Source organism: Haliaeetus leucocephalus, unplaced genomic scaffold (assembly GCF_000737465.1).
Source record: "Haliaeetus leucocephalus isolate CR32 unplaced genomic scaffold, Haliaeetus_leucocephalus-4.0 Scaffold306, whole genome shotgun sequence".
Classification (NCBI taxonomy): Eukaryota; Metazoa; Chordata; class Aves; order Accipitriformes; family Accipitridae; genus Haliaeetus; species Haliaeetus leucocephalus.
In genome coordinates this window covers 8,400,492-8,418,473 of record NW_010972742.1, presented here as the reverse complement: position 1 = coordinate 8,418,473, position 17,982 = coordinate 8,400,492, and the positions used below count along the sequence as shown (strand labels likewise).

Genomic DNA, 17,982 nt, shown 5'->3' with positions numbered 1-17,982 from the left:
GCCTAGAGTTTTAGAGGAGATTCAGGTTACGTTTTCAAAAAGCTTCAGTTTCTATAGACCTTTGCAATTCCTGGCTTCACAGCATCAGGTATGTCAAAACATCATGTCAGAGGCTGTTTTGACAGCATCATAGTTCAACCAGATGCAAGATGTAAATTTAGGAAAGGTTTTCTGCCCTCCTTTGAATTTTGAGGAATTTTGGAGAGCCTAGAGCAGAGGCAGCAAAACATCTGAATTTTTGGGAGAGTCCTTCAGATGAACCTCTGAACATACTGGGGGTCTTAAGTGACCTAAGGAAAATGTCAGAGTTTTCCTAATTTGATACTGGGATAAGCAAACTGGAGAAAACTAGAGAATAAGGTAGGGAACAACCCCTCACTCCCCAGTGTTGGGAAGAAATATTCCTGCTCCAAATGATGTCTGCCCGTCGTAATTATCTTTAAAATACACTTTCCAAGTTATGTAGACAAGGGGCTGCATTTTACCTTTGCAGAGCAATTACCTAGAAGTGATGTATTGGTGAAAGATTATACTTTTTTGCTTATTGTTAATCAAATGTCTTTGTGCCCCCTGTTATTCCAAAGTCTTCTAGGTGGACGCTATATGGGATGGTAGAGCACATGGAGAAACGAGTGTCCATATACATTTAATAGCTGAAGGAGATTATTACCAACGTTAAAAGCAAAACCAGAGCTGTTCACAGAATGCTAGTAGGGCCAGTGACATTAATGTGACATGCTGAGCCCTGCTCAGTATCTGTGGGAATGCAGGTGAAAAGTTTTCTCTGGTCCAAGCCCAAGGTACTGACAGCTTGAGAGGCAGGGCAGGTAGCAAAAGAGGCCTTGATGAGAGACAAAATAAGGGCAAATCTAGATACCCATGTACCTGCCCTGCTTCGCTATGTCCCATGACGTTGTAGTGCGATCCTTTGGACTCTTTGTATTGCTGGTAGTTATTTGAGGATTTGGTGGTTTAGTGGCAGATTTTTTGACTGTTTTGTTTTTCAAGGAACAGAAGCCATTTATCAGCTGAGAAAAGTTGCAGCTCTGTGCTAGTATAGATTTTGCTGGTCATCTTGCATTTCTCTTGCATGAAAGTTTTTGAGAATCATCACATAGAGGTAAGAGAAACTTTGGGCCAATGTTACCCACTTTCTGACACGGGGTGTAGAGCTTTTCTAATTTTCCCTACTGCTCGTAGAGCATGCTACGACTGCAGAGAATAATGTTATAAAACTAACGTTATTATTTTCAGAAGATTTTTTTCACTTAATACAATCACTTGAATTTATAAGTGAGGCTGCCTGCGACATCCTTTTAATCTAGTAATGGTGTAACTCTGTAACAGTCTATTTGAAATGTCAGCATTACAGAGGGAGAGTGAGCTCGATAGCCGGAAAATGTGCTCATCCCTAATGCAATTATTAGTACTGTTAAAGAACTTGTTCACAAAGCGGGAGAGTGAGTTGCTGACTGCACGTTCAAAGTTTTTTCTCCACCTTGGGATCCATTTTTATCCCTAGTGGAGGTGTGGAAGAAGGGAAGCCAAAGCAATGACATAGCTTCTGCCTTTAGTCCTTGTTAGAAAAACATCCTGTTACACCTAATATCCTCCACGGTAATCGCTTCATTGGCCACAACCCAGAAAACCTTCCCACTAATGCCAGGGTCTCCTGCATAACAATAACAGACGTTGGTGACAGCCACTCGCGAGGTGTGGCTCTGACTCATGCTTCATGTTTGTGCTGCTTCCTCCTGCACGCCCACCCCAAAATACGTCCGTGGAGCAGGTCTCCATGGTGCCTTTGTCCTCCTGGTCCTGCAGCCAAGCACGGAGCACATTCCAGTATTGACATCTGCTTCTGAGGCTGCTTCTGCACTTTTTTCATTTTCGGTTTCTTGCGTCCCTTCTGGAGGCCTCGATGTACCCTCCGTAATCTCTGGTTGAAAAACTAGACCGATGCCACTCAAAGGTGTCCTAATTGGCAGCAAATGTATGACTGGATGCCTCTGCATCACAGGGCAAGGCAGGTGGTTGGGCGCGTTGCATCTGCTTTCTGTTTTGCGCGAGGACCGGTAACCAATGTGGTGGATTCAGCAGGAGCTGCCCTGCACACTTTGGCTTCCCCTGCCTCCTTTGGGTGCTGCTCTGAAAACCCGGGGACAGAGTACTTCTAATATGTTGATTTTTTTTTTTTAATCGGTTAAGAAGCACAGGAGGAAATCAGTAATGGTAGACTGTTGGGATTATTTTCGAATGATGTTTTATTCCCTTAGTCAACTATAATGGGACTGCAGGAGGCTTTATGATGAGCTGTAAAAACTCACTGCTGAGTGTGGTGGTTTAATGGTCACAGGGACTTTCAAAAAAGAATATAGTTTATTTTTATGTAGCATCTTTAAAAAAAAAAAAAAAAAAAGGTAAAGTCAGGAAGTATTTTACAGGAAGGAGGTAAATAGGCAGTGAATGATTCCAGGAGCTGGATGCTTCTTTGGGGAGAGAAAGGGTGAAGTTGTATGTAAAGAAGGACAGGTACCCTTTACAAGTGGGAAGGATGAGGGGAGAGAATAGAAAGTGAGAGTAATGGGAGAAAGAAAATTAATGTGGAGGAGGTGGACAGTATGAGAGGGGAAGGATGCAATTATAGAAAGGGAAAGAAGAGGGGATGTGAATGTTGCATTTAGGGCTAGATGCGGAGGAACAATTTTTGCAGGAGGGGAGAGTGATGGGTTTGGTGGGAGGTGGCTGCTGGGAGGGGAAGGAGAGGGGCAAGAGCTGTGAGATGAGGGATGGTGGCTGGGCAAGATGTTTGCCTGACCGAATCGGGGGGGATTCTGTGCTTCCTGGAGATGATGGTTGTATCCTGGTATGTGGTTACTGGGAATTGAAGGAAACACAATTCCAATGTTATATGCACTGGTCATGCCACTGGTTTCTGTACAGGAGCACTCTTTCCAAAGATGGTCTCAGTATAGGATTTGCATAGAAAGAAAGATTGCTAAGCAGAAACATCCTCAGGTAGACGAAGCATCCGAACTTCACTCTCAGTGATAAAGAGTACCTGAAGTTAGCACTGTCAAAGACAGTCCTTTGTGGTTTTAATCCTAAGTGATTATATGGCTTCTGCAACACACCCTGTGATAGCAAACCTCAAAGAAAGGCAAGAACCCATTTGAGCTAACGGATTTTCCGGTATTCAGAATAAACTGAGAAAGTAGCTCTCATAATCCCATGGAGCACTCAGGCCATGAATACCCAGACACAAAGGCTTGGCATGTAGCAGGATTAGAAGGGCATAAAGAGACATGGCACCTCCAGGGTGACACCTCTTGCTCTTCCTATTGGAGGAAGGAATCTCCCAATGTCATTTTAAAGTCAGCATCCAACAACCAATCTGAAATCCAGCACCAGAGTACTTCAGTTGCAACCTGTGTCCACTCCTGTTAGAAGCTCGTTGTTAAGCCTTGATAATGCTGTCCCTGTCTCAAAGACCTCACAGGCCTTTAAGTGATGTAGAGATAGGGGGGTCTGGAGCCATTGGCAAATTGAGACAAGAAGTAATTTCCCCTACCCAGAAGAATGCAGGTGAAGTACTTGGTTTAAAAAAACCACCCACCCCCCCACCCCCACCCCCAACCAACCAAATCCCCAGACAAAACCCAGGATGTCTCATGACTGGAGAAGAAAATAGTGAGAGAAAATACCAAAGAGCCTGAAGGCCAAACAGCTTTTATTCCTTACTCTGAAGAAGAGTAGCATAGATTTAATGGTCTCAGGAGGAGGGATAAGGAAGCTACAAGCAACAGAAGTAATTATAGTAAACTGTGCAGAAAATTAGCCTTTCTGAATGGGGTTATGTCTTGACCATTTGTCGGTGAATAATCTTAGCTTTTCCTTTGGATACTCCCAATCAGAGTTTCCTACAGAGTGAAATCCTTGAAAGCCCGAAGCTTTCCTTAGGGTGCTGCAGGTTCCCCCCGGCTCGCTGCCCTCCCTGGCTCACTGCCTCCAGGGAGCCTCATGCGGGGACACGGCTCTTCGTGCGAGTCTTAGATGCCGAGCTGTTCTACAGCAATGGAAATGCCACTGTGGATTTCCATTCGGTGTCTTTTTGCCTGAGATGAACCACCAAAAAACAACAAAAAAGAAAATACCAGGGAGAGAACTACTCTATTCCTCTGACCTGCTTCCTACCCGGGTATGTGCGTGCTGCCTATGGTAGACATTAAGGCTGTAAAAGCTTATTGTCAAATCAATTCCGCTCCTACTGAGACCGGAGAGACCAGGAGTGTGCCTTGAAAGACTTTAAATCTTGCCCCTCCCTGATGATTTGCAAAGTTTAATTTCTGTAATGGGCTCTGGTGACAGAGGCATTCACTGTTTTTCCAACAGGAATTGCTGAATGTATGAATGACTCATTCTGTAGGCGGGAGATATAATGGCAGCCTTCGATATCCTGATCTAAGGGTGGGGAGGTTGTGTGGGAGGGGAGGAATGGGGTACACTTTAAGTTAAATTATCCACCTTGCTTCCCCTTCATCAGGCAGCCCCTCCTTCTCTCCAAGTCCCTTCCTGGCTCGGTATCAGGATAATGCTGAAAGAGGGAAAGGGAAGGCTGAGGGACCTCCTGTGGGAGATGAAGTTTATAATATATGCATTTGCCTGGAAATGCCATAAGAAATTAATATTTGTTACAGAAACAGTGGGACTGCATTAATATTTTAATATTAAATGAATATTTAATTTGAAAGCTTTGATTTGAAAGTGAATGAGACAGCCATGACATGAGCAGTTGTGCTGTTCCTGTTAAGAAATGTTAATGATTTATTGACAATGTCGGTAGCAATAACTTTACACTGTTTCAGTTATATAATGCCTTTGAAATATTGGTAAAGTGATTACTGAGAACAAAAAGCAGGCTGGCTTCAGCAGCCCTTTTGGGAAGGACTTGTGTTAGAGAAAAGTGTGATTTCCTACAGAAAGAGGATCCCACCCGGTCCCCCAGAGCCAGACTGGCTGGGGCATTGGGTGGCCACCCTCTCCTCAACATCAGCGTCCTACACCAATTTTGGCCATCTCTCTTGCCTGAGATGCCCCAAGCCAACACATTGCTCTGACAGTGGCTCCTGAAAAGTAAGGCTGAACCTGGAGGGGCTGAGAGCTTCCCAGAGTCAGGTTTCTCAGCCGGCTTCCCACAGTGACTCCTGCCATGGACCTTGGCGCCTCTTATAGCCGAAAATGGCTTGCTCCAGGGTTTCTTAGGGCTTTTCTGGCTGAAGATGACTCAGGGGTATTTGTTAATTTTCATGCATTCAGTAATCTTAAATGTTGAAAACATCTTAATTGCTGAAGCAGGTTTATTTTGTACAGTTTAAAGGGTTGTTGAAGCTGTACCTGTAGTTTCTGGGAGCTCTCTTAGGGTGTTACTTTGGAGTGTGAAGGCAGTGAGAGAATAGAGGAAAGCAAACAGGTCTGTTGCCTCATAAGCATCCTGAGTTTAATCTTAAATTGCAGCTGAAACTGGAAGTCCTTGGCTGAATGTGGCTTCAGTGAACCTGAACTAGATGCCTACAGCCCGTAGGCATTGGTGCTGAGGACTCTCTGCCTATAGTTTTTAAACCCCTTGAAAACTCTTAGAAAAAGCTCTCCTCTGCTGAATAAATAGGGATGTGGAATATTTTTGTGACATGGTCTGTTACCCATTAGCTCAGAACAAGGAAAATTCATCTAAAAAATAATTAAAGAGACACTTTGGCATGGTGTCTTGAAAGCTGTACCATGCTGTAGGTTCCCAATTCCAGAAATGTGTTTCTTCTTAAGGCCAATCTTTGCACAAAATTAAGAGAAAAATGAAACCTAAATTCACAATGTGACCCAATCTAAACAAACAGAGAGTGTTTTTCTTCCCTCCCCCCACCCCTTCCCTTTTTCCCTCTCTCTTTCTTAATTTCATGCCATTGTTGCAATCAGCCTTAGTAAAAGTAAGTTAGTGGAATGAGGAAACAAAAACCCAATATAGGATGCGGTTTAAAATACTGGTTCTTGAGCCTGATAATCTTTCTCATTTTTCAGTTGCATTTTTCTGATGGCCGTCTTGATGAATTTAGTGTTGGCAAAGGATGCTAGACATAGAAGGACGGAGGCTTGAACTTGTATAATGAATGTCAGCACATGTTTTTGTCTGCTGCAGCTCTGCTGTGGTCCCTCTGCTACCTCCTGGTATCTTCAGGTGTATTCTAGGTGAAGTTTTGAGGAGTGAAGACTCATGATGTCCTCCAACAAATCACATCACAGGAGGCAGTCAAAAAGGATCAGATCAAGTTTATAACCTTGTCCATACTTGACAAGGTTGGAAAAAAACCAGCTATCACTGCAGCCTGGTAGAAACTTAGCAGTTGAATATGTAAGCATCAACTCCTATTTAAATCCTTCACTTCCACTGACATAATTGGAAAGGTAGGCACCGACATACTTATATAGCTCTTGATTTTGGTTGATTTGCTATAGCTCTTGATTTTGGTTGATTTGCCCCAACGTATACAATGGGACTCATCACCCCACTCAGCTTTAGCGAGAAAGCTGCCCGCATTCCCCATGAAGTAATTGCTGTAAACGCCACGTACAGCTTTTCCTATTAAAAGTTGGCAATGCATTATTTGCCACAAAGCATGCACTGTTTTGGAGCACATGACATTTTAAGAGCTGAAATATTGTGAATAGTCCTAACAAAGTTGATTTCATTTGTGAACAAAAAGCCTCCCTATTTTTCATACTAACTGTTCAGTAAAATATTCTGACAACAACTCAAGTCTGATCAAATTAAAATCAGTCCAGCCTTTTTTTAGTGATGACCTGAACTGAAAAGATTTTGGTATCCTAGAAAGAGTTGCTAACCTTTCTGGGCAGGTCCTATAGCATTTAATAGCAAAGGGCACCTTCTTGTATAAATATTGTGAACTATGGAATTTAATGAGATTTGTATTGCGCTATAGAAATGTACTTTAGAGAATTAATTTTGAAGTCCGTAGGTTTAAATGTTTTCTAAAAATAGTATTGAATATATACAGGGCTTTGTGCTTCTGTGCCTATTTAGTTTTGGAGAATGTTTTCATGTATTATTTGGGTTTTCATTTGATGCACTTTTCTTTTTCCTTGTTCTTTTTTAAAGCATTGGTGGCAAAGGAATGAAAGGAGGCTATTTTTTGCTACAGGATAAATGTTGATATTTCAATTCCAGTTTTTGCCTCCTGAGGAATTTTCTATTTTCTTGAGACTCTTAACTATTTTCTTGAGATTCTTAACATCATTCACGTACTCATCAGTTTAATTACCTCCCTTAGCAGTGTATCTGAGCTGCCATTTCAACAGTCTAGTCTATTTAGTGTGTCCAATTCTGTGCACAGATGTACTTGTGCAATAACAAGCAGTTTTAAAACTAGGATACATGAAAAATTCTCCAGTAGAAACAAGCTTATAGTTTTCTCAGATCCAGTTCTCTGCAGTTTTTATAGCTGTCCATATGATGTTTTCTGTTTTTCTGTGCTAGTGGGAAACAGGGTTTGACACTCAATAGTGAGCTGTACTGCATCAGAGAGATCTGCTGCGTATCACTGGAGAACCGGGTATCACCTCAAAGAGCAAAGGGAATTTTTGAAAATCCTGTTAAATGCATTAACAATGAGCTGGGGATAAAGTCAAAACCCTGCTTAGACATTTTGATTGAGAGTTGCCATACAACTGTAGCCAGTGGTGGGTCTTGGCTGAAAATGTATTTATACATTAAGACAGATAGAGATAGATTTCACTAGTTTAAACATAGCTTTACTGCAGACAAAAGCAATAGGGGGGTGGTGGGGAAAGCACAGGCTGCCACCACCCTCACATATGGTAATTGTTTCCTCTAATGCTTGCTATATTGTATTTAGTTCATGCAGTGACATATCGCAGAAAGCCACTGATGCCAAATTCTTAACAAAAAAACCAAACCTGCAGCTTTAAGTGAGGGCTGTCCTCCAATTTATTTGTGTTTTGTTGTTGGTTTTCTTTTTCCTTCTGCTTTTCATCTGTCTGGGTTCTATTTCCACTCTTTCTGTTCTTTCCTTCTTGCTTTTGTTTTGTCTTGTTTTGTTTTTTTTACTGTATTTGAGGAATCTCAGTTACACTGAGAAGTCTGGGAGGTATGAGTGGAATGTTTTGATTTAATACATCCTTGCCTGAACTTTCTTTTGACAAATCAATTAATATCTGTGGGTTCTGGGGGCAGAGTATTGGGATGCACAGGAAGATGAAGCAGCCGGGGTGCAAGGCTGGTATGAGGACGGTGAAGCTTGACAGTGCGGTGGGATCAGAAAGCGAGGACTCTGGAGTGCTTGCTTCAGGTGCAAGGGGATGACAGATAAAGCTACGAGATTTTTCAAATTCTGAAGCTAAGCACATGACTGAAAAGACTAGATATATCTTCCAGGCAGGCAGGTGATCACTTTGCTCTGCAATGCCAGAGCCTGCCTGTCTTGCTCTGAACTTCAGGTTTAGGGTATAATCCGCAGTTCGGCAGAGGGTGGTTCAGATGCTGTGTGCGTTGTGTTTGGACTGACGTAGCCTCCTGTGTAAACTTGGGGCAGAAGTTAGACTTTGACTGCTGATTTATGGGTGATCTCAAGGACCCAAGTCCGGATGAGGATCAGGTGCCTGTTGAGGCTTGGGAGCATTTGAGTCAAGGACTTGACTTGGGCCCTGTGTGCTGTGAAGACAGGACAAACTGCTAAATTCAGATCTGCTGCTGAAGGCTGTGACGGCCTGGCTGGGAGGGTTCCCCACTTGGCTCCATACCTTGTGTGCATGGGACTCTGCAGCTGTGTTTTTCAAATGCCATTCAAATGAAAGCAGAAAGGGGAAATCCCATTTCACCGGGAATAGCTCTCAAATGCAGAGAGCAGCTTTTCCCCTGAATTTTGTCTTTTGGCTTTCTTGCTGCAGAATGACACACAGTGTCTTTCTCTTGATCAATTTGTTTATCATTTGCTTGATTATCTTCTTCAATAGCAAGACACGACAGGTTTCTCCTGTTAATCCTGTTAGTACTGGCATTGGAGCAGAAATTTAGTTTAGGAAAAACATTTGGGTATGTTAAACTTTCTTGTAGATGATGCATGTGAATACCAAAACATGGCCTGATATGTTTGAATTTTCTAGATTATTCCTGAGCCATGTATTTCCATCTGTCTGTCTGCGTCCTGCTCCTTGTCTCTCCCCATACATATTTACGTGCCAGCACCAGACTTTCCTTCTGGCTTTCAGAGCAGCTTGTGTGGCTCTGCTGATATAGTACCACAATGTGCTGACTACACCTCGGGGAAGCTGAGGGAGCAGCAAGCAGAGCCCTCTTCTCCATCCCCACCTCCTGGACCCACCTCTTCTCCAGCGGCCGTTGCCACCCTGCCCAAGGGAGCCCACCCTGGTGTGTGGGGCTGGAGACCCGCCCCGCTGCTTCTGCTGTGTTCCTCCTCCAGGACAGCTGATAATGACCTCTCTCTCTTTAATGTTTTAAAAGTGATGTATGGCTAGAGGAAAATGTCAGAGCAGAGCACTGGAAGACTGATGACCTCCCATGTATCTTCTGAACAGGTACCCTGCTAGCAGAGGCCCCATATGCCTTTCCAAGGCAGCCTCCCTCCCCTCTCTGCACCCACGTATGCTATTTATCTTGTGGGGAAAACATTAGTAGGTCTAAGAGGATAGTTTAGGCTCCAGAGCTCACCCAGTCCTTGACCTCTCGGCTGAGACTTGCCAGTGGGGTGGTGACTAAGTAACAGCAACTGCAGTGGTGTGTTTTGTGTTGTGGATACGTGCCTCTCTGGGTGGAACATGTCTGCTAATGTACCATGTGTTTACAAAGGCAGGGGACCCTTGTCTAATAAGTGAGCCCCCGTCTTTTCTGTCTTAGAGTTGTTTGACTGTCTGGTGCTGTCCGATAAGTCTTTGGTTCAGTGAAACAGTCTTTTCTCCTCCCCTGTTGCCCTTCCGATTTAGTCTTGGCTGTTTTGGGAAGTCTGAGCACCTCTGTGCATCCTGGGGGTGGATTTGAGGTGGCCTCGGTGGATGTCAGGGTGGGCTTGTGGGTCCTGTCATGGATACAGCTCTCTTGAGTTACAGACTGCAGCGAGGCAGCCCGAACAAACTGAAGATGCTCAGGGGTGAATAAAGCAATGGCCCTGTGCAGTCCTCCTCCTGCAGGTCACAAACCAACTACCAGTATTTGCAAATCACTAGGAGATGCAAATCACAAGGCAGTTTTCCCTTTCTGGTCAGCTGACTGCTTGTCTTGTTCCCCTTTCTTTCCCCGCCAGGTCTAATTCTCTTCCCCGACGTTTGACCCAACCCCAGAAATACTGGAGGACATATAACCTTTAGGTGAGATGGTTTGGGACCCCGATAACACATCTTGCATTCTGGAAAGTCAGGGTATCTCTCTGTGCACTTTCCTGGATTTTACCTCTTTTTTCAGGAGCAACATTTGATAGTTCCTCCTCTTGGCCCCTCAGAAATTCCTCATTGGGCAAGAAGTGCAGAAGAGATAAAAATAGCATTCTGCAGTTCGGGGTTTCAGCATGCTGGTTTCATCTGAGGATCTTAAATCTCTGGGCAAACAGGCTTTTAAAATAGGCATCATTTCAGTCTCCTTAAATGAGAGGGGAAAGTGGGGCAAAGAGTTTTTATGTTCTTGTTGGGGTCTTTAAATGTGTCCAAAAGGGGCAGGGGTCTCCAAGCAGGGTTTTCGATCCAGGGGCGATGCCAGGAGGTCCTGGGGAGGGTGCTGGGAGCTCCCTCCTGCCAGGGATGCGTAGGGGATCCCCTCGGCCACCCCGGTGGTGTGGGGCTGGCTGGGCATGGTGCTGTGGGCACTTGCTGAGACCCAGGAGGTCCTTCCTCCGCTCGGTATCTTTTGCTTTAGGCTGTGATTTTGCTGCCCCCATCAGTCTGCTGGTTTAGGAACCTGCCTCCTTTGCCTGTGTGGTGCTCTCCCGTATTGGGATGTGGCCCTGCAGAAGCGAGAGGTAAAGGGCCTGACCCCAAAGTCGCCCCGTGGGACCCACTGGGGCTGCTCACATAAGCCTTGGGCATCCTCATGTGTGTGTCTTGGGTCACAGGGACGTGGCCTTGGAGTGGGGACTGGGCACCACGTAGGTGAGGTCCACGGTTGTTCTCCTCTTCGTGCCTGAGCAAGGATTTCATACGGGCAGTCCATTCTGAACACCCAGAATTACAGTATGCAGTCCAAATTAAAATAGACCCACTGAATTAATCAGCATTTACATGGTTTAATTGAAGAGGAAGGATGTGACCCATTGCTTACATCATCTCCTGTGTCTTTTTGCTCTCACCACAATGTTGTAGAGTAGAGTAGAGATTATTGCCCCACCCCCGAGAATGTATTTCAAGAATGCGGTGGAAAAAATACAAAGAATATGTAACTTTTCTGGAAATACGATATTTCATAAGAGAAATTTGAAGGATAAAGTAACCGAATTCCAGACAAACAGGCATCCGTATTGTTAGGAAATACAGCTCTCTGCAGGGCAAAAAAGACTGGTATGCCAGGTTTAAATAGGAATTTATAGTCACTGACTGCAAATTACCATATAAAATTACTGATACATTCATAAAGTCATCAATTATATGTTTAGTCTTGATTGTCATTTATTGCACTTCTTAATTGTTCAGTAAACTTTTCTGGATTAAATGGTATATTTCAAATTGACATGAAGCTGTTTTATTGAGGTAAATTAACATGGTGTGTATTTTACATATGGGACAACTGTGGGACCAGCAGTAGAAAAGTCTCTTATCCACTAATAAAGGCAGTGTAGTACTGGTGTTCTGATTTCTGCTCAAACCAGCGTAGTTGTATGGAATTATGAGTATGCAGGCAATAGTTATAAAGGACCCTTAAAATCAGGATTGTTACTAGTATGGAGTGTGACAGCAAAGGCAGCACAAAGCCTTTTAATCGTTCTTCCTTTTTAAAATAGGAGGAGGAAGGACAGATAGAGAAAACTTTCAAAAAACTGGCAAATTTACACTGAGTCCAAATTAGGTCTTCTGTTAAATCTTTTCCAAGACAGAATATGTTTGACATTTTTTTTATTGTTGGTTTTTCAGTTATTAGGATTTCTGCGTTTTCTTGGGCTCACGAGGAGCTGTTCCACCTAATGCAATCCCTGTCTCACCATTGTGACACCAAGTGAGCGGCTCTATCTATCTCCTAGGAGGTGCTGGACTTTATGGGATTCGCAACCCAGAATGCCCAAATCCCGTTTTGTTTGAAGCTATTCTCAGCTCTCTGGGTTTCATTCCTCGCTATTCTGTGGAGGCAGCGTGATTCCTATCATACCATTGTTGATTGCATAAAATATTCCCTGAATCCAACACGTTGCATTAAAATCTGGTGTCTGGGCCCTGTCTGATTCTGAACAGAGTAGCTGTTGGATCGCATTTCAGCGATCCTCAATCCAAGCCAAGTTCGGAGAGACTTGATTGGGATGTCGGTGAGGGGTAAAAACCATGCAAACCTCTGCTGTGATTGATGGAGTTGTGCACAGTGAGGACAAATATGTACAAATACTTGCCCAAAATAGTAGGGCCTCGATTCAGCTGTAACTGGCAGACTTTTCAGCTCGACTTTCAAGAAACATTTTTTAAATTGACCTTCATGTGAGTAATTTGAAGAGCCAACACTGCTTTTCACAATGAGAGTTTCAAGCGGTGGAATCTGCCATCATATGTAAAATTAGTAATTTTACTATATCATGAGTGATTAAACCTGACCCCAGGGAGCCAAAAATAATGCTGTGTGACTTCCTTGCCTAATTAACACAGAACAAATGTGGAAATGTGTACATTACAGTAAATTGTGTGTTAATTGGCCTTAGAGAAATACTAAATATGAAGAAGAAATGGGCATATAATTTCAAACATGTTTGAGAGGTCTTGCAGTCTGCTTGCAAATAGGAGGGAAAAAAAGTCAAAATTTGACAAAACCATTATTTGTTATGATTTATTCACTCAGCTCTAGTCTTGAACCTGGGAGTTATTGGCAGCTTCAGCTAAGATTCCTGCTGAGTATTTCTACTTATAATGACTGCATACAGCATGTAGCTCAATGCTATTTTTTTGGCATAATATCATAAATATCTATTTTAATTCTTGTCTCTATATGTGTATCTAGGGTTTGGTGCTTTTTTCATTTTTCTTGTGAAAATACCTCTAGATGCAGGACAATATCCTGCTCCCTTTACTTAGGAGAATACTCCACTTGAGTTCAACAGGAGGATTATTCTCCTTGGGTAGAAACCCCTCTGCCAGAAGGCCCGTACATCACTTAAGTACTGGCTTAAGCAGAGAATAAATGTCCATCTGTGCAGGGTAGAATTTCATCTGTTGTCAGGGAAGTTAGATCTGACCCACAGACTTAAGGAATCCCAGATTTACTCACTTATTCCTAAAATCACATCTCTTCCACTCTCTGTTCTTTATCATTCGGGACGCAAGAGTTTATGTATCACATTTTCTTTATGCTTTTGCCCTGTCTTAGAAATAAAACTGATTGAACATGTAATTCATGCTGCAGAGGTAAATTCCATCTTTTCCTACTTTCTCTGTCTACTGTGAGTGCAGAAAGATGAGCTTTGGGCCTTTCCTTTCTAGCAAGAATACCCCAGAATTTGTTACTGGATTTGCAGTCTGATGCATTGAAGTGTTGCATTTTGGTCACAGTGAAGCCCTTCCTTTTGCCAGTAATATTGTAAGAGACAGACGGTCAAGTATGTTCAAAATGAAATGGTGCAGTGCCATCAAATTGAAATGTTTCACTAATTTTCTTTGATGATTTCAGCCAAATCATAATGTCCCTAAGAAACACTGTGATTTCACAGAATTAGTTTTTTCCACTGGGAAAACTGGAACCTGCATTATTTACGTTAAAGACCCTACTCTTCCAGACTTGACGTGGGCAAAGTTCCCAGGGACTTTGGGGGAGTTGTCAAGTGGAGAAAGCACTGTCCCCAGCAGCAGGACTCTTCCTGGTTTAGCTCTTCTTTGAAGTTGAACAGGTTCACTTTAAATTTTTGAATTTTTTGTTTGATTTGCACTGTCCTCTATGTGTCAAATTAGAATAGTAAAGTGCAGTACTGTAGCTCTGATCTTAAATTGTTTCTGCCGAGCAGGCACGTACACATAAGTGTCTTTTTTGCACCCCTCCGAGTTCTTCGGGACATTTATGGGAGTTTATACATACCGTGGTATAGTTTGTTTCTTAGCTAACAATTTCCTCTTGGTTGTTGAGAGGCTTAATTGCTTTGAGGTCTTCTATTAAAAACTTCAGAGATTTTGCCGGTATTTTGTGTCTTTCTTGTAAGTAGAGCTGTTGTGGAGGGAAGGTCTCTATGGTTAGAGAGGGGCTGGTCAGTTGTAGTTCTCGTTGACTTCTGGTGGGACTTCACAGATATATCCAACATCTCTGAAAATGCTAATTGTACATTCTTAAGTGCTTGCAAGTTAGTAAGAAACTGAAAAAAACATCTCTTGGAAGCCTTGCAAGCATGCAACAACTCTTTCTCATTGAATAATTTACTTTCATTAATTTTATCATGTGTATTTTAAGTGTAAGTAGTCACAACAAACTCATACTAATAGGGTAATCTGCAAAAGCAGAAAAATTACAGTCCCAGGAAAACTCTCTTGCATGATTGCTGTTAAAAGTTTATAGGAAAGTAAGGTGTGATAGTCGTTAATTTTGAGATGGAAGAAGAGGATGATGTGGGTTACTGGGTTTGTGACTGAATTTGGTGCAATTTAAATTGGTTCTGCTGGACTTCTTCTGAGTAGAATAGTGGCCCATAGATTCAGAGTGTGCTACTGCTAAGTCATTTCCACTTATTAAGTACTTAGAAAAATCCTTTTTGTTGCCATCAGGGGGAGCTTTTGAGATCTTTCAAGAGTGAAAAAAATATTTAAAAAAAAAAAAAAAAGGAAAGGAGAAAAAAAAGAAACGTCCCAGCTCAGAAACAGAGATCTACAAACCAGCAAGCAGCCAGAATCTTACCTGTGGCTACAACTAAGCCAAGGAAACCAGGGGAGCTGAATTCCTTAGACTGAAAAATTAGCAATATTGAGAGAGGATTTTTTGACTCAATCCACCAATAAAATTAATAATTTTTTTTTTATTATTATTTAAAAAAAACAGGAGTCTTTGGAGCATTCAAAAGCCAAATCCTGCTCTGTTGCTACAGCTTCTGGAAGGCAAATGCTCTTCAAAAAGCTTCTCTCCTTTTAGTTCCTGATGATTCGATGGGGACCTTTGATGCAACATTTGGATTAGCTGCACACAACTGCACTGAGGGGGACCACAAAAGGGGGAGCCTGGCTGATTGCATAACTTTAAGAAAATAATAAGAGGAAAAGAAAGAATTAGAAAAAGAGAGAGAGAGTGAAAAAGAGAGAAAGAAAGAAAGCAATTAAAAAATATCTGAGACTCAAGTTTCAAGACTCTTTATGTGCTGCAGAGGAGCATAAGGTTTACCAGCAAAGTGCAACGGGGAGTCTGAGAGGAGAAATAGCTTTCTCTTTTGCCAAGAAAAAAAAATAGGAATGTGTGTTTTGGACTGGACTGAGAAAGAAAGCTGGGGAGATTGCAAAAAAGGGGGTGCAGGATTTTTGTCACATTGATCCATTCATCTTGATTGTCTTCTTTAAAAAATAAATAAGAGGGGGGAAAGTGATAGGGGGAAAGAGGAAGAGAGGAAAAGAAGGGGGAAAAGAAAACAGCAAAAGTGTTTGAACCTCTGGAGCTATCTGCTCCTTCAAGCTGATTGATTAGTCATGATCCCTGCAGTTTTAATGGGAATCATTCAATTGGGAAGGTGGAGCACCCTAGAGTAGATTAGCATATTCTTGTTTACTCATCTTCTGAGGGGCTTTTTCTCTTTTCTTTCATTTTGTGGAGAAGAAGGGAGGGGGGGAGGCTGGGGGGGAAGGAGGGGGTTGTGGCTTATGTTATAAAGGAGGCCAAAAAAATAAATAGATTAGAGCATCTTTTGGGGGGAGGGAAATCAGTGGGTCTGAGTCTTGGAGAAAGCTGGGGGGGGTGTTTTGTTTTTTTTGTTTTGTTTTGTTTTGTGTGTGTGAGAGAGTGTGTGTGTGTTTTTTTTAAGAAGAAAAAAATAAAGGGAAGAAAATCCAGCAGAGAAAAGAAGAGAGAGGAATTCCAGCTGTGGAGGAATAGAGGAGAAGAAGACAGATAGAGGAAGAAGAACAGAGAAATACATTTCAACCAAGAAGGAGTTTTGATTTTTTTATTTTTATTTGTTTTAAGGAAAAAAAAAAAAATCTATAAGCAGGAAAAAGAAAGAAAGAAAAAGAAAAAAAGAAAAGAAAAAGCAACTGAGAAGGGTTATAAAAAGAGCAAATACCAAGAAGGGTGAACAAGAGAAGAAAGTCAAGGCAAGGAGGAGCCCAAAGCTGGCAGATCGGGAGGATTTGCAGGGGAGAAGGGGGGGGAAGATTGGAAATGCAGCTCTGGAGTTTGCTGCTGCCTCTTGCGCTTCTCTGTACAGCCCTAGCCAGTGGACCCGAATGTGGGATGGACGAGCGCTCCCGCAGGGCAAGAAGGGACACCAGGCACAGCCGCCAGCTCCTCTACACTGCCCCGGGCACCTGTGCCACCAGGTTAGCCCGAGGAAGGCGCTCCACTGCTGGGCTGGAGCCTGGGCATGTCCCCCGCAGGAGGCAACAGCGGGAGGTAAAGGACGACGAGGAGTCCCTCACCCCGAGCAGGGCGCTCTATTTCAGTGGACAAGGTGATCAGCTGCGGCTGAAGGCAGATATTGAGCTGCCCCGAGATGCCTTCACTTTGCAAGTGTGGCTGAAAGCTGAAGGAGGACAGAGATCTCCGGCTGTCATTGCAGGTAGGTACTTCATCGTGCCTGTGGCTGCAGCATCCCTTTTACGTTTCGGGAGCCGGCGGAACGGCCAGCTGTAGGCGTGCGTGTGTATAGTGTGTGTGTGTACATTTAAATGTGCGTGAGTGCCTTGCAACATACATATGTATGTGAGTGCATGTGTAAACACGCTCGGGTGCGTTTAATAGCTATATGTTTGGTGAAATACTGGAGCTCGGCAAACTGCCTGAAAGTATATGCTCGCAGAAAAAGTTATGTAAACTTTTGCATAGGGAAATGGCAGTATCCTGGGTACTTTCTTTATTGGTGTGTGTGCGGGTTAAGATGCAGAGAGGAGAGAGAGCTCTTACGGTGGGCTTTTACCTAATTTTCAGGTTGGAAACCTGTGAAGACAGCGTTTGAAAGTAGCTTGTATTTATGTATGAAAAGAAATGTATTTGTCTAGTGTGTGGCTGCAAAGAAATGCCTATCTAGGGTCCCTATACGATTTCCTTAGTTTTATTAGCTCTTTAGTGTACTTCACTGTTACCTTTTTAGATGCAGTGTTAGCATGTGGTTTCCAAAAAGCTATAAAGGAACTTTTGGCTATTGTGAAACCTCAAATGAATCAAATGAGTTTATAAAGTTCCCAACCCCTCGACACTCAGCTAGGGCTGGGACTAGCACTGCAGCTAGAGGATGTGTTGAGTATTTTTGTCTCCCCTTAGAAATGGCAAGTGTAACACAAATGATTGTAAGGTCAAATAGCCCTATAAAATCATTTAGTACTCCAAGCAGCTACCAGTCTAAGCTGTCTGAGCTCAACAATAATGAGGAATATTGCACTTTTCTTATTTAAATTTTATGAGCCCATCATGAATTTGGGTGCTTTCCCCCCGCGTTCGCTCCCTCTCCCCCTGCCTCCCGCCACCTTCCGCCCTCTCCCCGCTTTAGTGATAAAGTGCAGCAAAGTTGTCGTGAAATCGGATACTTTTCGGAGGGTTACAAACCCTTATAAATGTCGCCACATCCATCTTTGCTCTGAAGG

At 43.0% G+C, this 17,982-nt stretch overlaps 1 protein-coding gene across 1 annotated transcript in view; it reads left to right on the top strand.

Moving 5' to 3' along the window:
- Window positions 1–16,552: 16,552 nt before the first annotated feature.
- Window positions 16,553–17,982, top strand: part of PAPPA (pregnancy-associated plasma protein A, pappalysin 1) — a 177,914-nt gene continuing 176,484 nt past the window's right edge. The window contains exon 1 of the mRNA XM_010571012.1: window positions 16,553–16,961. Coding sequence (XP_010569314.1) covers window positions 16,565–16,961 — 397 coding nt within the window. The 5' untranslated portion in view covers window positions 16,553–16,564. The remainder of the gene's footprint in view (window positions 16,962–17,982) is intronic.